The 26,064-nt window shown below is 41.0% G+C and overlaps 1 protein-coding gene across 1 annotated transcript in view; it reads right to left on the reverse strand.

Annotated features, from left to right (window-relative positions):
* atp1a2a (ATPase Na+/K+ transporting subunit alpha 2a) overlaps nt 1-26,064 on the reverse strand; it is a 350,773-nt gene that overhangs the window by 317,105 nt on the left and 7,604 nt on the right. Inside the window, exon 3 of the mRNA XM_055151513.1 lies at nt 143-202. Coding sequence (XP_055007488.1) covers nt 143-202 — 60 coding nt within the window. The remainder of the gene's footprint in view (nt 1-142; nt 203-26,064) is intronic.

Consider the following 26,064-nt stretch of genomic DNA (forward strand, 5'->3'; position numbering starts at 1 on the left):
TCGCCACCCACCAAACACTCATTCCCAACTACTAATAATAATATCGAACTCGTAGCTGTTTTCACCAATTACATATACATTTTTGTTCAACTGGTGTCTAATTATTTGATTTATTCACTCTTCGCGTGGCGTGTGGGCGTACCTGAGCGAGGTCGAGGCCGTAGCGTTGGGCCAGTTCCTCCGTGGACAATTTGTGGTCGTCCTGTGGAGAGGAAAACACTCCGTAATTATAGTGAAAATGAAAATATCAATTACACCAAACGAAGAGATGATTTGGAGGGGGATGATGACGGGACGCAGAACGCAGGGCTCATAATGATGGGCCTGTTACAGCAGCACACAGCAGCACAAGCTATTCACAGGTATTAGTGGCTTTCAGATGACAACATTCTGCGGGTCAAGGATATTTAAAGGTGCACTGCGTAACTTTTTGGGTCTATCTCCATGGAAACAAGCAGGAGATGCCACCATACCAAGATACCAGCTGTCTCTGTGGAGAGATTGGCTCCCTGAAATCTCGGGGTAATAAAGTTCAAGTCTGAGTCCATTAACAGCCACATCAAATCAATAACATCTGCAGCCTTTTACCATCTAAAAAACAGAGCAAAAATCAAAGGTTTACTGTCTAAATCAGACTTGGAGAAACTTATCCATGCGTTTGTCTCCAGTAGGTTAGATACTGTAATGTTCTGCTCACTGGTCTCTCCAAACGAGCTGTGAGACGCTGCAGAACATCCAGAACTCTGCAGCTCGGGTCCTGACTCGAACTAGGAAGTACGAGCACATAAGTCCTGTGCTCAGGTCTCTGCACTGGCTCCTGTGCCTCAGAGAATAGACTTTAAAGCAGCTCTGCTTTGTACAAGTGTCTCCATGGCCGAGCACCAAAGTCCATCTGTGACATGTTAGTGTCATATGAACATCTCACACTCTGAGGAGCTCAGGGACCGGCCTCCTGCTGGTGCCCAGAGTCACGACTAAACAAGGGGAGTCAGAGTTTCAGGTTCATGCAGCTAAAACCTGGAACAGTCTGAACATGTGAGACAGACTCTTCTGTGACGCTGTTTAAATCCAGACTCAAAACATTTCTGTTTAACTGTGCATATAACTGAAAGGTTTTCATTCCGCACTCTTCTCTCCAATTTATGTCTCTCTTTTTTAATTTTAATCTTCATGATTATTGTTGTGTTTATATTTGTTTATATGTTTTGATTTGTTTTTATTATGATTTTAATGTATTTCTTATTCTGTAAAGCATTTTGAATTACTTTGTGTACGAATTGTGCTATACAAATAAACTTGCCTTGCCTTGCCTGACTACAGGTGTGCATTTTATTAGAGCAAAAAAAGAAAAGACACCCATGACTGAATGAATGAAAGATGGAGAAGTTTAATGCCACGCTATGAAACATTCTAAAACAAAGGAGCTAAAATGTCTATTGTTAAAACGCAGCTTCTAGGCTTTAGTCACAGATGTAGAAGTGTAGATCTGGAACTGTCTGTCTACATGCATGCACGCTGAGAAACCAAGATACTCATATCCCTGTGCACATGATCAAATGGAGTATCCCGCTTTCTTGACATAGTCTTGCAAATGCACCAGCACAAACATTATATATTTAATGAACCGGGAAAAATACAAACAATCATGAGCTCCTTTAGCACAGGAAGCTCGGGAGGTTCCTAACAAGAAGTGAGGAGCTATGATTCACTGCACAGATCAAACCGAACGCTTCCAAACACTATTGTGCAAGTTCTACACTGCAGCAGATGCGTCATTAAAATCTTCTGCATAAATAAACTCAGCTTCACAACATATAAACCATAACCAATTGTCAGAATAATTTTATTATCCCATATTTGCTAAATATTTGTGTGATATTCTAGGCCTATGAGTTAACCATTTATGTACTACAATTCTTTGATTTATAATGTACCAATCACTTGTCACTTGTTGAATAACCTCTGTGTGTTTGACAACTGTGTGCAGTGTCCTATCGCTCTAGTGAACCTCGAGATGATTCCTCACATGAAGCCAACTCCCACTGTCACACATGAAGAGTTATGATGGTGTCTGACCTAAGGCACCTCCTGATTGTTAATCATGTTTTATGTGTTTATACTATGCTTAGCTGCATCAGTTTCTTATTATGTCTTTGCTGGTTTCCCCTTCCCCTTGAGAATTATCATTCTGTAACTAGGGCCTCCGTAATGAAATAAAAAGGAGGAGAACGGCCTTGAGTCATCAGAACGTGTGGAGACTGTTGGCCTGATGCCCACTCTCTGCCCGTTCTCCTCATGAGTAAAACTGAATTAATCTCTTGTCTTTCTTCTTGTTTTTAATGTTTAGATAAACCTAACACCAATATAGAGCCACATCAGCCTGACTGAGATTATAATGTGTTTAAAGCAGCTTTGTGTACATTTGTTTACAGAAACGAAACTTAAAACCACATGGCTCATTTGCATAAACTGTAAGCGCTGAAAAAAACCCCAGCTTGCTCCGGTCCAGCTTCTGTCAGACTAAAGTACACGTGGAATATGAGTGTTCTTTCTGTGACAGCAGAATGTGCTGCTGATGGTGAGTCTGTTCCGTGTGTCTATCGAGTTGGAAATGGTTCATGTTTAACTTTTCAGAGATTATATGAGTGCAGGTCAAACAAGTGCAGGCTGTACGTGCGCAGGTTTAGCACAGCTCTTTATTTAACAGGCATTTCACTCATATATGGTCATTTGATTTATGTTGGTCACTTTATTTATGTTGCTACTGTTGTGATGAAAAGACTGAAAAGTGTTTGTCTTTTGAACGCATGCGCACTCAACTTTATGTGGCAGTTATCGGAATGTACCAACAAAATTGAAAGTCACGTGATTCCTATAGAAAAGAATGGCACAAATAAACTGTGACAATGTTACAATTTAAGTGGCCAGACTCTATAAATATATACATTTTTCAGGCGCACCAATGTTTGTATTATAGAGTTTATGCATATTTTTCAAAGTATATTTCTAAGTACAATCTGAAGTTGTTCTGAAACCCACAGGATTGTTGTATTTTAGTTGAGCAGTTCAGATTTCACTCTTCTCTCAAATGTTAATGCGGGTAAACAAACTGTCCTGTCTGACAAAAAGAATCGTTATTTTAATAGTTAATGCTTTTGGGGGGAAATTTTGAAAACTGTGGTTGTGTCCTTAGGCAAGACACTTCACCTACCTTGCCTCTGGTTTTGAAGGACTCTTTAATATGAATGAGCGTGAGGGGTAAGCAAAGGTAAGATTTAAAAAGAGTTTGAGGAAATGTTTGATATTTCATGATAATATTTGACAATCATTCAACTGCGGATGTTTCGTTGTATTTTAATCCATGTTTGAATCAAATGTATTTAATTAATAATCTATTTAATTTAATGTGTGTAAATGTCATGTTTTTCTAGTAATGCACACCTATAATGTTCAATTTTAATGTATTTGTAAGGTGAAGGCTTTAATATGCGACCTTTGGGGTTTTTTGCCTCTTCCAGAACCTACTTTTTTATACATTGTGCTTTTTTTTATTGTTATATGTTATATATGTGCAAAATAAACAGTGTTGGGAAGGTGACTTTTAAAATGTATTCCCCTACAGATTACAGATTACATACCCCAAAATGTAGTTTGTAACGGAATCCATTAAATTACTTAAAGTGAGTAACGTAATCTGAATACTTTGGATTTCTTGATATTGTCAGGCTTTTTAAAACTACACGAATCTATCAACCACATCCTGCAAATTCTTGTTTGTTCTCTTCAAATTGGCTGAGCCCAAGTCTCTCTGGTAGAAGACCTTCCAGAAGAAACACTTTGAGGAATGGTTGGTTTCATCACCAACCGAAACACCAGAGCGGAGGAAGAGCGAGGCCTTTCCTGTTGTGTTCACCTGGCGCCCCCTGGAGGCTGCTGTGATACTTTTGGCTCTCCTCAAATTGCCGTGACACATCCGCTGACCCTTCCTGACCAGTCCTCCTGTGAAACTACACTGAGACACAAAAGCCACTGAGACGATGTTGCTGCAGGAAAGCTTGAATTTCCCTTCTCTCTGCATGTTCCCAGATCAGGTTAAACTCGGGGGATTATAGAAAACGTAATGTCACATGAACCCGGGCGATAAAAAAAACACCAGGATCAGGTCTATAACACAGAGCCTGATTGGAATGCGTTACACAGTCCGCGGCTCACTTGTATGCGGCTGGAGCGGACATCAGCGTTTGACCTCAAAGATGGATCAGGAAATATGAAACAGCTCAGAGACTCCATCCAACGTCAGTTTAATCTGCTCCTTCATTTAGATTCTCCTTACGACGCAACCCACATGCAGCCTTTGATCAGTCATGTAGTTTAAAAAGGCTTGTCAAAAGTGTTGAAAATCAGATTATAATCTAAACTAAATCTGAGCGGGTATCGACACTGAAGAAGTCCCATTGACAGGACAGAGCAGAACCTTTCCTGGATGTATTTAGAATGATCTGGAGCTGGATCAGAACAAATGTAAGAGCACATAGACTAGTGTAAACCCATGGACCACTATGCAAGGGGGGAGGGGTTACACACATATAAAACCAGATGGGAATAGAAAAGAAAGTACTACCATTTAATGTAGAAAATCACATTCTGTTTGTGCACTGTATCACGTGGCGGCCGATGCACTACACTTCTGAAACTAGAGGTAATCTGCCCTCCTACCTCACACTAGCTGCTCGCTGTACACACTGCTCCTCCAAATTATGCTGTAGGTCTGGTGAGAATCCGTCTTTTATTAACTATGTTTTATCTTGCCAGTTAATTGGATCCCTTTTGCCGATGCGTCTGCCTTGGAAGGGACCTTTTTAACCCAGCCTGTTTTACCTTTTTATTATTAGGAAATATTGTATTTTTCGGAATATAAGTAGCTCTGGAGTATAAGTCGCACTTTTTGGGGGAAATTTATTTTATAAAATCAGAGCCCAGGAACTGACATATCATCTTGAAAGTCAAGTTCTAGTAATAACAGTAGAACAGTTCTTAACTGTATGTATATGTAGTTTTCCTAGTAACTGTGTGTGTGTGTGTGTGTGTGTGTGTGTGTGTGTGTGTGTGTGTGTGTGTGTCTGTGTGTCTGTGTGTCTGTGTGTCTGTGTGTCTGTGTGTGTGTGTCTGTGTGTGTGTGTCTGTGTGTGTGTGTGTGTGTGTGTGTGTGTGTCTGTGTGTGTGTGTGTGTGTGTCTGTGTGTGTGTGTGTGTGTGTCTGTGTGTCTGTGTGTCTGTGTGTCTGTGTGTCTGTGTGTGTGTGTGTGTGTGTGTGTGTGTGTGTGTGTGTGTGTGTGTGTGTGTCTGTGTGTGTGTGTCTGTGTGTGTGTGTGTGTCTGTGTGTCTGTGTGTGTGTGTCTGTGTGTGTCTGTGTGTCTGTGTGTGTCTGTGTGTGTGTGTGTGTGTGTGTGTGTCTGTGTGTCTGTGTGTGTGTGTGTGTGTGTGTGTGTGTGTGTGTGTGTGTGTGTGTGTGTGTGTCTGTGTGTGTCTGTGTGTGTCTGTGTGTGTGTGTGTGTGTGTCTGTGTGTGTCTGTGTGTCTGTGTGTGTGTGTGTGTGTGTGTGTGTCTGTGTGTGTGTGTGTGTGTGTGTGTGTGTGTGTGTGTGTGTGTGTGTCTGTGTGTGTGTGTGTGTGTGTGTGTGTGTGTGTGTCTGTGTGTGTGTGTGTGTGTCTGTGTGTGTGTGTGTGTGTGTGTGTGTGTGTGTCTGTGTGTGTGTGTGTGTGTCTGTGTGTGTGTGTCTGTGTGTGTGTGTGTGTGTGTGTGTGTGTGTGTGTGTGTGTGTGTGTGTGTGTGTGTGTGTGTGTCTGTGTGTGTGTGTGTGTGTGTGTGTTGCACACAGTGTGGTGAGTGCTCTATCCCAGAAAAGTGTTGCCTCTGCCATGTGCATCTGCGGCTGGTGAGCCCTGATAATAATTATATTAAATCATCTATTTTTTCTATAAACTTGTGGTGATAAATAAATAATTTCTAAATTAAATTTTTGACTTTGTCTCTCACTTTGACCATTCACTGCTGGCCTGATTCATCAGATGGTTTCACTTTGTGGAAATCGTTTGACGTTGCAGCATTAGAATTCATTTGCTCGACAGTAGGTGGGTACTTTTATTTAACCACTTGCTACTATTTTGTCATGACGTGTGTAATGTGCCAAATCCCGCAGGAAGAAGGACAATAACATCTTTCCCCTTGATAAAATTCAAACATTCTCTTTGTTTTGGCTTTAAATCCTTGATCTCGGGAATCGTTGCCAACACAGCCTGTCTCGACACTTTGTTTACTGTTGTGCTGTTCCACAAAAGGACCCAGACAGACGCGACGAGTTTGACATCATGGCTTCACAGCTCTTCACTGATTGGCCGGTGCGCGGTCTACAACATCCAGGGTTCTTGCAAACCGTCTAGTGTATTCTAATTCCTGACCTAGTCACTGGAGAGAAATTAAACTAAGCGGAGGCACAAGGTGGCACCAGCCTGTCTAATTCACTGCATCCTACCTTTAAAATTACACCTCGGTTACATATTGTCTAAAGAAATAGTGTTTTTATTATCATCCTGGTATGAGAATCAGTATTGAGTCAGTTTTTTAGGTTATGACATACTTTAGGTAGAGGTATTCTGTTTCAGACATAGACTGGGCGTGATTTGGTTCCATCGACTCTGGCTCTCTGGAAAGTTACTTTCTATTGAGGTGAAATGCTCCCACGAGAGTTAGCAACAGGCCCATACTAAACCAGCAGTCTGTAGGGGAGGGCCATGACCTTCAACAGCCTGACTGGCTCATAAGTTGTTATGATTCTCGCAGTTCCAAATACGGAACTCAGTGTCCCGCCTCGATAAGTCTTATTTGACTGGAGCCATATGCTCTGGCTGACGTTACACTCTCTTAGTCCACGTCTTTATACAGTCTACAGTTTTAAAACTCAACGCTACTTCTTGTATTTTTGTACTTTTCTTGTCAAACCTTTTTCCCCAAACTGCCACTTAACAGATTTAAACTATGATAAATATTGAGCACAGGTTTTATCCACCAAATCACATCAGAATTAGAAAAAGTTGTCATATGCACTTTAACAGCTGCTCCTCTCACAATCACCACAAAATGGAAGTTTGAGTTTTGACCTCGAGCTCCAATACTTTTTTCTTCTTCAGAGTAGAACTGAAATTGAAAAGAATAGCATGGATAATTTTGAATGTTAGCTACACTGACCTTATTTCAACTGCAAAAAGAGACTGTGAAAGACTGACACACAACGCATATAAACCAGCGGATTAGAATACAGCAGCTCAAAGGGAAATGTCTCCACCTTTTGTTCGTATATTTTTATATTTTTGGGCCAGATTTATTTCAAATATTTCTTTTTTTGTCAGGGAGACCACCAAGAGTTTGAAGACTCCATGTGTCAAACTCAGCAGGAAGTGGAGAATATTATTTTTTGTTTGTCATCGTGAAATCCTGAAATAACAAAATCTAAAATTCCACCATGGTTGAAAATCTCACACCGCACATCACAATGAAGATTTTTCTTTTTTTTGACCAATTCACCCATGGGCATCCTGTGTAAGCTATATTATGTAAGTGCATATGACATTTTTTCATGTTTTTTTTCTCATTCTAACTTGATTTGGTGGTAGTACCTGTGGTCAATAGTTATCAAAGTTTTTCATGAGTTAAGTGACAGTTGGTGGCAAAAAGTTAAGAAGAAAAATACAAAAATTCCATCAGAAATGCAGGGACAATTTTCTGACAGTTCATACACATAAGAAAATAAAGGTGCTGTCATTTATTTTTTTATTAGTCTAATCATAACAGTTGAGTGACTTAGACAAGTTTCGTTTTTTTACAAGAATTACCACTTCGCAGAGGTGGGACCAAGTCACTGTTTTGCAAGTTTCAAGTAAGTCTCAAGTCTAATACAGGTCATTTCATTTCATTTTAAACTGAAGCACCAAATATAGTTTAACAATTTATATGAATTTTAAGATAAATTACACTTTAAAAAAAAATCATAGTATATTTATATATGAGTATATCTTAGTGTGAATCATTACGGTCAGAATAGAACAAATTCAGATATAAAAGTGCTTCTCAAGTCTTCTCAAGTCACAGGCCTCAAGTCTGAGTCAAGTCCCAAGTCACTCATCTTCAAGTCCAAGTCGAGTCCCAAGTATTAGTCTATTATATCAAGTCAAGTCTCAAGTCTTAAAAATTGTGACTCATGTCTGACTCGAGTCCAAGTCACTACTTGCAAGTCCCCACCTCTGCCTCATCGTACAACATGTCTCCTTTTACTCCTATTACTGCAATACTTACTACGTCTGTGTTACTGCAATACCTTACTGCGTCTGTATTATTGCGTCTGCATTACTACGTCTGTGTTACTACAATACCTTACTGTGTCTGTGTTACTGCAGTACCTTACTACGTCTGTATTATTGTGTCTGCATTACTGCCTCTGTATTACTACAATACCTTACTGCGTCTGTATTACTGCAACACCTTACTGCGTCTGTATTACTGTGTCTGTGTTACTGCAATACCTTACTGCGTCTGTATTACTGTGTCTGTATTACTGCAATACCTTACTGCGTCTGTGTTACTGCAATACTTACTGCGTCTGTATTACTGCTGCTTACTACGTCTGTATTACTGTCTGTTACTGCAATACCTTACTGCGTCTGTGTACTGTATTACTTCTGTACTGTTACTGCTGTTACTGCGTCTGTGTTACTGCTTACTGTGTTACTGCGTCTGTGTTACTGCAATACCTTACTGCGTCTGTATTATCTGTGTTCTGCATTACTACGTCTGTTTACTAAATACCTTACTGCGTCTGTGTTACTGCAATACCTTACTGCGTCTGTGTTACTGCAATACCTTACTGTGTCTGTATTATTGTGTCTGCATTACTACGTCTGTTACAATATTACTGCGTCTGTGTTACTGCAATACCTACTGCGTCTGTGGTGTTACTGCAAATACCTTACTGCGTCTGTGTACTGCAATACCTTACTGCGTCTGTATTACTGCAATACCTTACTGCGTCTGTGTTACTGCAATTACCTTACTGCGTCTGTATTATTGTGTCTGCATTACTACTGCGTCTGTGTTACTACTACTGCAATACCTTACTGCGTCTGTGTTACTGCAATACCTTACTGCGTCTGTATTATTGTTACTGCATTACTACGTCTGTGTTACTACAATACCTTACTGTGTCTGTGTTACTGCAGTACCTTACTACGTCTGTATTATTGTGTCTGCATTACTGCCTCTGTATTACTACAATACCTTACTGCGTCTGTATTACTGCAACACCCTTACTGCGTCTGTATTTACTGTGTACTCTTACTACTTACTGTCTGTATTACTACAATACCTTACTGCATCTGTATTACTGTGTCTGTATTACTGCAACACCTTACCGCGTCTGTATTACTACAATACCTTACTGTCTGTATTATTGCTCTGCATACTACGTCTGTGTTACTCAATACCTTACTGCGTCTGTATTATTGTCTGCATTACTACGTCTGTGTTACTACAATACCTTACTGCGTCTGTATTACTACAATACCTTACTGCGTCTGTATTACTGCGTCTGTATTACTGCAATACCTTACTGTGTCTGTATTGTGTCTGCATTACTACGTCTGTGTTACTTTAAACTGTACTTTACTGCGTCTGTGTGTTACTGCAATACCTTACTGCATCTGTATTACTGCGTCTGCATTACTGCAGTACTTTACTGGTCTGTATTACTGCGGTCTGTATTACTGCGTCTGTATTACTGCGTCTGTATTACTGCGTCTGCATTACTGCAGTACTTTACTGCGTCTGTATTACTGCAGTACTTTACTGCGTCTGTATTACTGCGTCTGTATTACTGCAGTACTTTACTGCATCTGTATTACTGCGTTTGTGTTACTGCGTCTGTATTACTGCGTCTGTGTTACTGCAGTACTTTACTGCATCTGTATTACTGCGTTTGTGTTACTGCGTCTGTATTACTGCGTCTGTGTTACTGCAGTACTTTACTGCGTCTGTATTACTGCGTCTGTGTTACTGCGTCTGTATTACTGCGTCTGTGTTACTGCGTCTGTGTTACTGCAGTACTTTACTGCATCTGTATTACTGCGTTTGTGTTACTGCGTCTGTTTACTGCATCTGTGTTACTGTGTCTGTGTTACTGCAGTACTTTACTGCATCTGTATTACTGCTGTTACTGCGTCTGTATTACTGCTGTTTACTGCGTCTGTATTACTGCATCTGTGTTACTGTGTCTGTGTTACTGCAGTACTTTACTGCATCTATTACTGCGTTTGTGTTACTGCGTCTGTATTACTGCGTTTGTGTTACTGCGTCTGTATTACTGCGTCTGTATTACTGCGTCTGCATTACTGCAGTACTTTACTGCATCTGTATTACTGCGTTTGTGTTACTGCGTCTGTATTACTGTGTCTGTATTACTGCGTCTGTATTACTGCATCTGTATTACTGCGTCTGTTTACTGTGTCTGCAGTATTTACTGCAGTACTTTACTGCGTCTGTATCACTATGGGGGTTGTTAGTCGGTGTTGCTGAAACATTAGAACATAGATCAGAATGTACCTAATCTGGGCATTTTAAAGTTACACTTCTCGACATTTCCATGGAGACAAACAGGTGGCAAACCATCTCCCAGAAAAGTTACACAGCACACCTTTAAGATTTACACGTCTGTGGAGTTTATATTTATGTCTATATTTAAATGTGCTGTGACTTCTTAAGATTGGAGCCGTGTTTTTGTTCCTTCCGTGTATTTGAGTTTTGTGCTCTGTATGGCTGGATGCTGTCTCCTCTTCAGTTGTAAGAAGCACATTTGGGCCGATCAGCTGTCAGGAGCCCCAGTCCCTCCACTGTTGTTTTATTCATCGCCAACGGAGACGAGTCCGACTCAGAATGGAAAAACACAGCAGCCGCCACTCAACAGCCGAGGACACCAGGAGAGGGGAATATTTGGGACACTTTTGACTTCATATTTGTATTCCGGAAATATTGGTTCTGCCATAATTTAAAGGTGCAATATATAACTTTTCTAGTGGAGAGTCTAGCACCTGCTTGTCCCAACTTCTGCGATTCTGATGACACCATAACATTTTATTGGACAATAAGACGTAAAGGTCCATATTAAGTTATTTTCTGATCTATGTTCTAATGTAGTTTCCTCATCACAAACAGATCTGGAGTTAAGAGGAAATATCTAAAAGGTAAATTCTCAAATGTTGAACCTGATCATTTTTATTAGTGACCAGTGTTGAGAGTAACGTGTTATAAAAGTAACAAACTACTGTAATCCATTACTTTTTGCTGGAATGCAGTAATGTAGCATTACAGGGGAAAAAAGGGTCATATTTTACTCGGTACAAATTTCACTAATGTGCGTCACAAAGCTTTTTTAACCTGGATTGAAGTGGTGGGTTTTTCGTTTTTCTTCATATAAAGTCGCTAAAATCACCGCAATATCAGCAGCGGTGAAACGGCATCATTACGGTTCTGATGCGTCCGCGTACACCGTCGGGTAACCATGGGCAAAAGAACAACACAGAACGTTATGCTCCACGGGGCTGATTGCAGTTGACACCCGTTTTGCGGACACCCTGCTTCACGGACTCGGAGTTCTCTCAAGGGCAGTCCGAGATTCCAAGTCCTAGTCCAAGACGAGTCCTGGTTTAGTCCTGGTTCAGTCCTGGTTCAGTCCTGGTTCAGTCCTGGTTCAGTCCTGGTTCAGTCCTGGTTTCAGTCCTGGTTCAGTCCTGGTTCAGTCCTGGTTCAGTCCTGGTTCAGTCCTGGTTCAGTCCTGGTTTAGTCCTGGTTTAGTCCTGGTTTAGACCTGGTTCAGTCCTGGTTTAGTCCTGGTTTAGTCCTGGTTCAGTCCTGGTTCTGTCCATATTCAGTGCAAAAGTTTGGCATCTCCACTCACTGTTATTTGACAATCAGCAACAGTTATTTTGGTGAGAGCAACTTAAAGTACTGCAGTAGTCGTGTAATGTTTTACATTTTAAACAAAGTAATATTGTAGTGTAACGAATTACTTTGAAATGACAGTAACAAGTCATAAATAAAACACTAGAGTTTTGAAGTAACTTGCCCAACAGTGTTAGTGACTAGACCCATGAACTCCTATATTACATAAAATAGACTCTTGAGAACTTAAAAAATATGTGTATCATTCATTCATCCGTTTTTTCTAAATAAAACCAAAAATTGATAATTTTTTTATTTATTTATTTTTTATTCAGTTTTTGATTTTGTGTTTAAATGAATAATGGAAAAAATGTATAATGACCATTTCCAGTATTTTCCATGTATATGCTGATGGAAAGTGCAAGATGAAAACCCATGTGGAAACCTATGTACTTTTTCATGGAAATAAGAGTAAGACCCAAAGACATGACGACAGAAAAAGACAGTGTCATATTCCAGGTCTGTTCTTTTTTATTCAAAACAAAGTGATAATAGACTAGATGGAAATATTATTTTTTACTGCCTGATCCGAGGTCACACATCTCTAGTTTAAATAGTGGTAACGTGAGCACACTCAACCAAAACAATAACTATTGCTAACATTACTCTTATGAATGGATGAATGAATGAATGTGGTGCGCTGTTTGTTTTTCTGCTTGAACATGTTACAATAATCATTGACGTTTTCTATAGAACTGGAGAGAGTGACCAAGCCTCGCCCTCCAAACATGTCAATGGCCACAGCTCGGCAAGTAAATTCAGCTAATTTGTAAAAAACTTGAAACAGTTTTTTTTTTCATTATTCAAATTGAAAATTTTTCAAACACAAATTCAAGAAAATGTTTTTTTTCGTTTTTTTTTCTTTTTGGTTTTACTTTGAGGAATGAATGAACGAATGATACACAGATTTTTAAGCCATGTTTTAATGAAGAATAAACAAAGCACCTCATTCATTCATTCATTCATTCATAAGAATAATGTTAGTAATAGTTTCTGTTTTGGCTGAGCACTAACATTACCACCAACTAGAGATGTGTGACTGCAGATCAGGCAGATGGCAAAAAATGATTTTAAAACAAAATGATAAAAGTATAGATGTAAATATAAAGAACAGACCTGGAATATGACACTGTTTTTTTCTGTTGTCATGTCTTCAGGTCTTATGGTTACCCTCTTATTTCCATGAAAAAAGTACATAGGTTTCCACATGAGTTTCCATCTTGCACTTTATACATATACATGTATGTCTATGGCACTTTCTGCTTAATGGAAACGGGAAATGGCCTGTTATCAGTTTTTTCCATTATTCATTTAAACACAAAATCGAAACAAAAAAATTTTTTTTTCATTTTGGTTTTGGAGACAAATAATGACGAAAATAGTTGTTTTTTCATTTTCTTACTTTTGGTTTTACTTTGAAAAACGAATGAACGAATGATACACGAACTTCTTAAGCCATGTTATAAAGTTGTTACCTCCTCAAAAACTGACCTGGAGTTGTGTTTGTTTCATTCACACACACTTTATTACTAGTCTGTCTCCATCTCCAAAGCTCTAAACGCTCTGTTCCACCTTGTGATGTCATGAAGCGATGGTTTTCAAATGAACAGCTACATTTGACCTTTTGTTCAGTAGAGAGTTTTAAAAACACTTGGAGCACTTCCTGTACGACAACATGACATCACAAGGTGGAAGTGAGTGTTTTCAGTTTGAGATAAGAACTCAGTGTAAACGTGTAGATTTTGTGTGTTTAACATGTGTGAATGAAACAAAACACAACTCCAGTCTGTGTGTGACGACGAAACTCCATCAGAACACAGATCTGAAAATAAAACGGCGTAACATCGTCCCTTTACGTTTACTGTGATCTGCTTTTTTCACTTTTAATTTGAAACCAACAAATCTACAGCTACCTGAGAGGGCCAAAAACACGCGGGCTCCTGGTTCTGGGCACGCGGCTGAGTGCATTAGGAAGAATGGGCCTGGCAGCGGCTCTCCGGCTCGTGCCCGCTCCTCCGGCTCCAGAGGAACTTTACGAGCGATAACAGCGTCGTTTGGACCCAGCGCCACGACGACGACGCCAAACCGACCAAAGTGTCCACTTACATGTGATTTAAACATGTCACACTGTGCCCAGAGACAAGAAGAGGAGAGAGAGGAGAGAGAGGAGGAGAGAGGAGAGAGAGGAGAGAGAGGAGGAGGAGGAGAGAGAGAGGAGGAAGGAGGAGAGAGGAAGAGAGAGAGAGAGGAGAGAAGGAGGGAGAGAAAAAGGAGGAGGGGGACGGGGAGGAGGAGCAGGAGGAGGAGAGAGAGGAGGAGCAGGAGGAGGAGGAAAGAGGAGAAGGGGGAGAGGAGGAGGAGGAGAACAGGAGGAGAGAGAAAAGAGAGAGGAGGAGGGGAGGAGGAGAGAGAGGAAGTGAAGGAGGAGGAGAGAGAGGAGAGAGAGAGAAGGGAGGAGAGGAGGGGGAGGAGGAGGGAGAGGAGGAGAGAGGGGAGGAGGAGGGAGAGAGGAGGAAGGAGGAGGAGGTGAGTGAGACGAGAGAAAGGAGGATGAGCGAGGAGGAGGAGAGAGAGGATAAGAGAGAGGAGGAGGAGAAGGCGAGAGAAGAGGAGAGAGGAGAAGAGAGATGAGGAGAGGGAGAGAGAGGAGAAGAGAGAAGGACAGGAGAGGAGGAGAGAGAGAGAGAGAGAGAGGAGGAGGAGAAGGCGAGAGAGGAGGAGGGGGATGAGTAGGAGGAGAGAGAGAGGAGGAGAAGGAGGGGGAGAGAAAGGATAAGAGAGAGGAGGAGGAGGAGGCGGCGAAGAGAGAGAGAAGAGGAGAAGGAGAGAGGATAAGAGAGAGGAAGAGGAGGAGGAGAGAGAGAGAGAAGAGGAGGCAGAGGAGGAGAGAGGAAGAGTTAGAGGAGGAGGAAGAGAGAGAGGAGGAGGAGGAAGGGGAAGGGGAGAAGAAGAGCAGGAAGTGGAGGAGGGGGAGGAGAGTAGGAGAAGCAGAAGGACGAGGAGGAGGGGGGCAGGAGGAGAGGAGGAAGAGGAGGAGGGGGACAAGGGAGGAGAAGAAGAGGAGGAAGAGGCGGTGGGTGGGGATGAAGAAAAGAAGCAGGAAGAAGAGGAGGGAATGAAGAAAGGGCGGAAGAGGAGGAGGGGATGAAGCGAGGGAAGAAGAGTAGGAGAGAGGGAAGAAAAGAAGAAGTAAGAGGTGGGGGAAGAAAAAGGGAGGAAGAGGAGAGGGAGAAAGTGAAGGAGGAAAAGGTGGAGAAAGAGGGGGAAAATAAGAAGGAAAGGGGAGAGGGAGAGGAGAGAGGAGGAGGAGGAGGAGGAGCGGATAAACAAAACAGAGAGGAAGAACAGTTTAAAACTCGAAGAGATTTTGTCTTGTGAACAAAATGGAGAAACCTTGAGAAATGGATCCAATAGAGCAAAAGTGTTTTCATCTGAGAGGAAATAAAACCAAGAACTGCTCCAGAGCCAGAGGAGGAAGAGGAGAGGAGCAGAAGAACAGAGGAGGAAGAGGAGAGGAGCAGAAGAACAGAGGAGGAAGAGGAGAGGAGCAGAAGAACAGAGGAGGAAGAGGAGAGGAGCAGAAGAACAGAGGAGGAAGAGGAGAGTCTCAAGTCTTTGACCTCAAGTCTGAGTCAAGTCCCGAGTCAAATACAAGAAAGTCCAAGTCAAGTCTCGAGTCACTGGCCCATAAGTCCAAGTCAAGTCCAAGTCGTCTGCTTTGAGCTTCAAGTCATTTCAAGTCTTTAAACCAAAGAACCAAATATTGCTTAGACTGTTTTAAACTAAATAGTATTTAAAAAGTCACAGTATATTCATATAAGAGTTGTAGAAATGTTATTTTTTCCTTTTTAAATGTTTTGACAAGATGTTAGTGTGAATCATTACGGTGAGAACAGAAAGAGTTCAGATTTAAAAGTGCTAAATAACAGTTATTTTGTCATGAAGGATCATGTTCTCTGTAGTTCCCTCTGTATTGTACTGCATTGTACTCTGTCTTACTTTGTTGTACTGTATTGTACTGTATCTTTATCGTACTGTATTGTACTGTATATTACTGTAGTACATTTGAGGATACTTCAGTTACATCCAGAGTAACAAAGAAGTGGGAGGGACATGTTCCAGTTTGTTCCTGTAAAAATAAACATCACATTTATCAGCTGTAAAGAGAAAAATATTTTCTAACAACATATATATTTTAAGTAGAAGCATCAAGTCTTCTCAAGTCAAGTCCCAAGTCTTAGTCCATTTTATCAAGTCAAGTCTCAAGTTCTAAAAGTAGTGACTAGAGTCTGACTCGAGTCCAAGTCACGACTTGCAAGTCCCCACCTCTGGTCAGAGGAGCAGAGGAGAGGGTCAGAGGAGCAAAGGAGAAGATCAGAGGAGAGGGTCAGAGTAGCAGATGATGCAGAGGAGAGGGTCAGAGGAGCAGGCAATCAGATCAGAGGAGCAGATGATGCAGAGGAGGGGAGGAAAGGGTCAGATGATGCAGAGGAGAGGGTCAGATGATTCAGAGGAGAGGGTCAGAGAGAGAGGGTCAGATGATTCAGAGGAGAGGGTCAGAGGGAACAGAAGAGTGGTCAGATGATGCAGAGGAGAGGGTTAGAGGATCAGATGATGCGGAGGAGAGGGTCAGATGATGCAGAGGAGAGGGTCAGAGGAACAGAAGAGTGGGTCAGATGATTCAGAGGAGAGGGTCAGAGGGTCAGATGATGCGGAGGAGAGGGTCAGATGATGCGGAGGAGAGGGTCAGAGGGTCAGATGATGTGGAGGAGAGGGTCAGATGATGTGGAGGAGAGGGTCAGATGATGTGGAGGAGAGGGTCAGATGATGTGGAGGAGAGGGTCAGATGATGTGGAGGAGAGGGTCAGATGATGTGGAGGAGAGGGTCAGATGATGTGGAGGAGAGGGTCAGATGATACGGGGGAGAGGGTCAGAGGGTCAGATGATGATACGGGGGAGAGGGTCAGATATTGACGCACACTTAAAAGGAAAAGTACAAGTCGGTGCATAAGTTGGTAAATTAGCGGCTAACTGGTCATTAGCATCTGCTCCTGCTGTTCGTTCTTTTTAAGTTCAAGTAAGTCTTTGTTGTCAGACTCCGCGCCTCGTATTGATCTGCTCCTGTCTGGATACTTTATTTAATTCTCTGCAAATTACTGTCTGCTCCAAGTGCAGAGGAAGCAGACGTTTTGGGTTGAAAAGTGGAAGGTTAGACGGAAAAGCTTTATCTGGAGATGACCACCGGGTGAGGCAACAGATCATATCTTTAGACTAGATTAGACGTCACGAAAACACAAAACAGCTTATTAAATCCTTATTAAAAAAGAAACAAGATATGTTCTGGAAAATATGGACACCTGTACACATATATTTTATTTTTTTTATTTTTTTTCTGAATGCATTTGTTATGAGTGTGTGCTTGAGTGTGTGTGTTTATCATTATTAATGTAATTATTGCTACTTTATTTTTATTATTATTTTCTGGTCAATATTACTCTTACTCTTGTATTTTTAATTTATTATTTTATTTATTTTTAATTTATTTATTTTTTATAAGTTTTATTTTATTTATTATTATTATTATTATTATATTATTATTATTATTTTATTTTTTTATTTTATTTTTTATTTTTTATTTTTTTTATTTTCAGCGTCTGTTAAGGGTGGGTGTGTGGAGGAGGGGGTTTAAATGTGGCATTTGTATATTTCTACATCTTGTGGCATTATTGTGTGGCCATAAGACCACAATATAGGAAAAAACAAAAAAACAAAATAAAATATATATGACAAAAAAGAAAAAAAAACTGCCTGTTTTTTTTTTTTTTTTGTCAATTTTTTTAAATCTTGGTAAAGTTTAGAATTTTACTGCATAGACCTAATTCACTTAGCAACCGTAATGTTTATCGATACTTTGCGGTGACTTCACACTGAGGGGGTTCTACACGTTTATGGTGAAGTTGGTGGAAAGTTCAGCGGTTACCATGGTGACACAATGCACACATTAGCAAACAGAAAAAAAAAAACTTAAGATCGTCTAAAAATGCAAGTAAAAATACAAAATGGATTTCAAGTTGCACATTTTCAGGAGCCTGTGATCAGTCAGAGTGATTTTCAAATAAAAGTTGAGAGTGACAACTGAAAAACTGTTGCCTAATGCCTAATTTTATGTTTGAGAGATTTGTTTAAAGCACAAACCATGTCACCTGATGGAGTTCCAGCTAAGTCAGCCCTTTCTGGTCAGATTGTGTTTGAATAAAGCTCAGATTAAAGTTTAATTTGAATAAAAAGATGTTCTAACAGAGTAGTGCTTCCAGTTAGCTTCACAATGTTGATGGCATCAGCTGCAAAGTGTCTAAATTACACAATAGTTAAAGCAATGTTTAAACTGACACTGCATTTTGTTTGAACTGTTTTAAGGCCTATTCATACTTCATGAGAAAATAAGAACCATATAGGCCCCCTCGCTCTGCCCCGCCCCCTCGCTCCTATATGTGCATCCCCAATTTTGGACTTCCAGTCATCGTGCAATGCATACTGGGAAGGGCCCTCCGAAAAGTGAGCATCTGATTTGCCATTTGTTTTCCCAGTGGGATGCGTCTATTGACAAAGCCAATCTTTTCTAGTCTTTTGAACCATATCACTTTTGTTTCTGGTTCTGATATTGTCATATTTTAGTTTTGGCATTCGGACATCGTAATTGTGTGGTTGTTGGATGTTCTAACAGCGGAAACAGCTCAAGAAATGGGCTTCGGAAGTTTGCAAACTCCATAAATGCAAAAGGGAATCAGATCTGTGTGACTGTGTTCAAACAGTTTCCCTTCCCAAAAGAATTGAAAAATAGTGAAAGGTGAAGGCGATGGGCAGAATTGGAAGGCCGAAAGTATTGGAAGGATGAAAAAGGAAACCTTTGACTGCCTAAATCATCCCGAGTTTGCAGCGAACATTTTGTACGTGGAGCACCAATAAAGCAAAATCCCGATCCATCGCACAACCTTAGTTATAAATTTAAAAAAGTCAACACCAAAGTGAAAGGCACCAGCTGTTCGCCAAGAAGCACCTTCCACTGCAAAGCGACCAAGATGTAATGTTGCTGTAAAACCACAAGAACAAGAAAGTGCAGCTCAGCCTGTTCGTCTTCTGTACCTCTCGCTTAACAAACGGGATTTTGCTTTGATGGTGTTTCACATACAAAATGATCTCTGCAAACTCGGGATGATTTCTTAGGCAGTCAAAGGTTTCCTTTTTCGTCCTTCCTGTGTATCAATCCTGCCCATCGCCTTCGACTTTCACTATTTTTCTATTCTGTTGGGAAGGGAAACAGTTTGAACGGAGGTTTGCAGTCACACACATCTGATTCCCTTTTGCATTTATGGAGTTCGCAAACTTCCGAAGCCTGTTTCTTGAGCCGTTTTCCTCTGTTAGGATCCAACAACCGCACAATTACGATGTCTGAATCCCCAAACTAAAATATGACAATATCAGAACCAGAAACAAAAGCGATATGGTTCAAAAGACTTGAAAAGATCGACTTTGACAATAGACGCATCCCACTGGGAAAAGTCCAGTCACTGCAGGGAGGTATATAACGTGAGGATTTGTTTTTGTTCTCCAGCCTGACTGCTCTTTTTTTCTGGTGACCCGCCTTTTGGCTTTCGCAAACTTGTCACGGACATTACGCCAGATTTCCTTCACAGATTTTCATCCACGCCTCAAATTTTGTGATCTCCCGCCATGAATTTCTTGCCATCTGGCATCTTTATAGTCACTGAGCGTCGTGTTGTATAGATGTTTGTATTTTATCACCATTTCCGCCACCTGTGACTCAAAACTATTTTTTTGTCTTGCTCTGTACCGGCGAGGAAGCAAATAAACCACGCCCACTCTTAAGCGAAGATGTTGGACAGCGCTGCCGAACAGGAGCTGGCCCAACAAAATAACGTCATTTTGTTCGGTCACCCCTGTGTGCAAAAAACTTGTGTTCTTATGAAGTATGAATAGGCCTTTAGAACTCAGCGCTACATCCTCTTATTTTGTTCTTTTCTTCTCAACACTTTTCCCCTAACTGTCACTTAACTGTTATAAAACCATACATAATCACCACAGGTACGATCTCATCACACATCATAATTAGAAAAACATGAGATCTTGTCATATTCACTTTAAGTCTTGTCTCGCCTTTGATCAGTCGTGGTCCAGTTTGAGGACTTAGCCCAGATTTCAGAGCCACGCGCCGCTGGAGTCTGACAGCTCCTCAAAGAAACACACGCGAGAAAGTCACATCTCAGAGACTGTGGCCCACAAATTATTCAGCGTCCTGTTTGAGCGCGGAGAGGTGATGCCAGGGGGCGCTGTGGAGTCCAGACGCACCCATCACAGCGGACGAGGCGCGTTTGTGCATCGCTGGGTTTATAAATAGACAGAGAATAAAATGGAGCAGTGGGCATGGATCAGTCAATACAGCTGTCACCAAACACAGCCAAAGAAACGAAAGCACAAACTTCCACCAAGACGTTGTGCCGTGTTTGTAGTGACTCAAAAAGAGATTTCAAGTTTCACTGGTCAGTGCTTTACCCCGCAAATTATGACTTCATTTAGTGGTGTAGTAGGTGTAGTTTCACATAAAGTCGAAGTTTGTGACAGAAACTCAAGAAATAACAGATGAAAATTACAGGAAGTAAAGTAAAGTGTTGCTTAAAGCTGGGTTCAGACCGGTGCATCAAGGCGTTCAGTTTACATGCAAAATCTACGAGGATGCGTGTCTAGGGCGTCCTGTGTCTTTAAGGCGCATCTTCAGGCGTCAGCACGGTGAGAATCTGGCAGTGACGTAGGGACGCAGGGACTAATGTCCAGTGATGGAGCGACGTTATTATCCAGAAGAAGGAGAAAGACCTGAGAGCCACAAACACCAGAACAAGAAATCTACACCATGTCATTAGTGGATGATAAATATATACATCACTACACCAGGACTGTATATACTACACCAGGACTGAACCAGGACTGAACCAAGACTGAACCACGACTGAACAAGGACTGGACCAGGACTAAACCTTGACTGGATCAGGACTGGACCAGGACAAAACCAGAACTAAACCAGGACTGAAGCAGGACTGGACCAGGCCTAAACCAGGACTTAACCAGGTCTAAACCAGAACTAAACCAGTGTCATTAGTGGAGTATAAATAAATTCATGCCACAGCAGCCGCAGAGTTGATCGTCTCCACTGATGTGTTTTATGTAATAAAAACACTAAAGCCTCTCTCAGCCTGGTCCATCGTTCCGTGAATAGACCAGGAAAATGGCACTTGTTTCCAGGGCAACAGACGCTCTGGACTCGTCAAGTGTTTTTTCTCCTGTCTACGGCATCCAAGACATGCGTCAGGGGCGTCTAAACTCAGATGCAAAGGCATACAACTGAAGGCGTCCAGCTCGTTTTTTGACACTCTGGTCTGAACAGCCCATCAGAGTTTTATTTGTTTGCTTTCCCACTGTCCTGCCATGGGGCTGCCAATCTATGCCACTGGTCCCTTCAAACACCACCATCACTTACACACAGCTTTCATACTAGACAATGTGGGTGAAATGCCTTGCCTAAGGACACAACGACAGTTTTTGTGACTGGTGCCCCCATGTGGCACTTGATTTTCCCAGTGTCTCCCATCCAAGTACTGACCAGGTCCAGCCCTGCTGAGTTTCAGAGATCTGACGAGATCAGACTTTGACAAGCTGGTGTGGCCACATTCACTTAGGTTCAAATGATACTCAAATGTCTACTCTCTCAGTCTTAATTACAGCAGGATCCGTCAAAGGAGTTAACTTGATCTTATGTCTCTGATATCACATTCAACAAAACTTTAAGAATTCAGATCTGGCACTTCACATATCTTGGACGCAGGCAGTAAAAACAGATCAAAATCCAATTATAAAAGTTCAGCATTTTCTTGCCAAACGGAAGCACCCTGAAGACATCTGAGTTTTGGAGGATTTGGAGAGTAGTTTTGTCAAGTCGAGTACTACTACATAAAACTAGTGGAAAAGATAAGAAAAAGAGTTATTTTGCCAATAAATTCACCAGAAAAACAAGACAATTTGAGGTTAGGGTTAGGGTTAGGGAACCATTAGTGATCCTTAAAGTCTCTATACATGATTTTTACCGTCTAAAAACATGGAAAACAGAACTTCGTAGTGGTTTAAAGTTCTTCCTCACTTCCCTTAAGCATTCAGATCCTCCTTATTATTCACAATGATGAGTTGATAAGCACTTTTCAACGTTCAGACATCTGTTTCGCAGTGACAATAAAGTTAACAGCAACTACCATGCTAACAGTGAACTTCCTGATTATCACACAATAAAACACAGCAAACTTAGTAAGATTCTGTTGAGTTCACATTTTAAACACATCCAGAAGAATTGACAGAGAGAGTGAAATCTGAAGCGACAAACTGATACAAGAATCACATTTCAGGACATGTTTGTACTGATCTAAATGACAGGGTTAGACGGTTTTACACGGAATAAGTCTGGAGATTTTGTTGTTTGTGGAGAAAATTGTGCCACTTCAAAAATTGCAGCCTATGCGGTTCGTGTATTGTGTCCATTCAAGTTGCAATTTCGGTTCAGTTGAGATTAATCTTGCAGGTCTAATCCCCGATAAACAAATAAAAATGATAATATTACATAACTGCACATGTGCAACTGTTGGTATGATAAAATATGTACATAAATGGACATATCCAAACCGCTAGCCACTGGGTTCCAAATAGGAAGTGAAAATGGGGGACGCTTCTGACTCCATCGACTCTGGCTCCAATTCACTTTGTAAAGACCTTTTTTACAACAGCCAAAAATGCCACGTTGTAGGTTTGTGGAACTTCCGGTTAATGTTTTTCTGTGGTAAAAACGAACGATAGGAAATGTCTGGCGTATTTTCCACCAGCTTCATAAATCTGCCCCATCACCAAATCTTCAACCAACAAGAATTTATCCACATCTATCAAGGTAAGAAAGACAAAAACTTAAAGGGACAGTCCAGAATTTTGGACATAGAGCCTCATTTCCTAGTGAGCCAGAGTGTTGGAGACGTGTGGAGACACTTTTTGAAATATTCCATCCAGTCCTTGTATTTGCAGAGGTCGCTGGTGCTAGGCTAGTGCATGTCAATGGCCATAGTTATCCTGCCACTAAAAACAGTCTCACCCACTCCACAAAACACCTGAAACAAATCTATTATTACACCAGACTGTCCATGTGAATGTCTGTGTTTATAGAATAATGTTTGAAATAAAACTAACCTTGCATCGCATGAATCGTCGTTGAGGGACTATTTTCTCAGCAGCAGCAGGTAAGACAGGTGCTAGGTGATATCAGTCCACCGCTGCCAAGCTTTCTGTCAGGAAGTACAACTCACTGCTGCTGCTCAGATATAAATCCTTCAAATGCAAGGTTGTAGTGATGTGAACATTCCATACCGAGGCTTTGAAGCGTGTGCCGATAGGAGGGGGAGTTTTCGTGATGCGCGTATCGAGGCTTGCTTCTTTTAGGGGAGGAGCTGAAAATGATGACGTTCAAAGCCTCGCTGCCCGGCTGTTCCATGTGACTGATTCAGGAAGTGGTTCCGATTTTGCCGCAATTTCCATTTTCATCATTTCCAAATAATCTTTTTCCAAACTGCCAGTATATACAATACACACAGCATACTGCCATCACTACAATATACATGTTTTGCATACTTCTTTATTTTGCTGACAGTTTTACTCAGAAGTTTTCTGCAAAATGTCACACACTTCAAATTCATGCCAACTGATATTTTTGCGTCCAGCAGGTGTCCTACTTACGGAAGCCGAGAGGGGTCACAACAAATGCAAACGCCGCAACAAATACAAATGCGACAACACAACAAAAAGCCACAACAAACCAAAAAAAGCCACAACAGAAATGACCGCGGGACTCTATTTTAATGCAAAAGCCACAACAAATACAAACGCCACAACACAAACGCAAATGCCACAACACATTAAAAAGCCACAACACATTAAAAAGCCACAACGGAAGTGACCGCGGGACTCTATTTTCCGACGGACCGATCAAGCGGCGAGTGAAGAAGACGAACTACAACATGAAACGAATAATGATAAAACAATAAATTACTTTTACTTATTTTTCCAACTTCTCCGTTCCTTTACTTTTCACGTTGTAGTTCTTCTTCTTCACTTGCCGCTTGATCGGTCCGTCGGAAAATAGAGTCCCGCAATCATTTCTGTTGTGGCTTTTTGGTGTGTTGTGGCTTTTTAATGTGTTGTGGCTTTTTAATATGTTGTGGCTTTTTAATGTGTTGTGGCTTTTTAATATGTTGTGGCTTTTTAATGTGTTGTGGCTTTCTGATGTGTTGCGGTATTTGCATTTGTGTTGTGGCGTTTGTATTTGTTACGGCGTTTGCATTAAAATAGAATCCCGCGGTCATTTCTGTTGTGGCATTTTTTGGTTTGTTGTGGCTTTCTGTTGTGTTGTCACATTTGGATTTGTTGCGGGGTTTGCGTTTGTTGTGACCCTTCTCGGCTCCTGTACACTACTAGAGCAAAGAAGCTTCAAGAGGCTTTGCTCTGGAGTGCAGTGCTTCAGTGCAGTGAAGTTTCATCTGCCCGTCAATACAAGGTTGGTTTTACTTCTAAAATTATTCGACACAGACATTCACATCAACAGTCTGGCATTATAATTGTTTTGCCTCAGGATAACTATGGCCATTGACATGCACTAGTCTAGCACCAACGACCTCTGCAAATACAAGGACTGGATGGAATATTTTAAAAGTGTTTCCCTCGCCCTATGTCCAAAATTCCAGACTATCCCTTTAAAGGCAAACAATGACTAGCATTAGTGAACTACTGAGCAAAACGAACATTATGGTCATAAATAAAGCAGAAGTAACTCAGACTTGATTCTACAATTAAAATAAAAATGGTTTCATGATGTAGATATTTGCATAGAGACAGATTTGTGCTGTTTGAATGTTGGAGCTGTAATGTGTGAACATTTCTCACAATCAAAAGCACAGTTGTGTTTTATATTAAACTGGGTCCAGTGTCGTGTATAAACAGTGTTGGGAAGGTTACTTTTAAAATGTATTCCCCTACAGATTACAGATTACATACCCCAAAATGTAGTTTGTAATTTAATCCATTAAGTTACTTAAAGTGAGTAACGTAATCTGAATACTTTGGATTACTTGATATTGGATTTAGTCCTGGTTTTAGTCCTGGTTTTTTGTCTTGGTTTACTTGTTTTACTGGTTTTAGTCCTGTTTAGTCCTGGTTTTAGTCCTGGTTTTAGTCCTGGTTTTAGTCCTGGTTTTAGTTCTGGTTTAGTCCTGGTTTAGTCCTGGTTTTGTTTTTTTTTTTTTTTTTTGTCTTGGTTTAGTCCTGGTTTTAGTCCTGGATTTAGTCCTGGTTTTAGTCCAGATTTTAATCCTGGTTTAGTCCTGATTTAGTCCAGGTTTTAGTTAGTCCTGGTTTAGTCCTGGTTTTAGTCCTGGTTTAGTCCTGGTTTAGTCCTGGTTTTAGTCCTGGTTTGGCCCAAAATATGAAAACCGGAAAATACTGCTGTGTAATCCATTTATTTCAACACAGTAACTGTAATCTGATTACCACTCATTGAAACAGTAACTGTAACTGAATACAGTTACTCATAATTTGTACTCTGATTATGTAACTCTGGTACATGTAATCTGTTACTCCCCAATGCTGTGTATAAACAGCTACACTGTTCTTGTACATTCAGTACGAGGGAGGTATTTCATCGAAGTCACTTAAATCCAGACTTATCCTGAAATCCTGAGCTGAAACCAGCTCCATCTCCATTTTAAGCCTCAACTCGTTCCATGACAGAAATAAATCTGAGTCTGACCAAAGTTAAGTCTGAAGGTTAAACTGGACTTAGTGCTCATGATGACTCTGAGAAGGACAGAGCAATGGAGCAACAACATCACCGAAAATGGGTTTAAAGGTTGAATGGAGGATTTTAATTTTT

The sequence above is a fragment of the Boleophthalmus pectinirostris genome, unplaced genomic scaffold (assembly GCF_026225935.1).
Source record: "Boleophthalmus pectinirostris isolate CB_2022bp ecotype Guang Dong unplaced genomic scaffold, ASM2622593v1 HiC_scaffold_16, whole genome shotgun sequence".
NCBI lineage: Eukaryota > Metazoa > Chordata > Actinopteri > Gobiiformes > Gobiidae > Boleophthalmus > Boleophthalmus pectinirostris.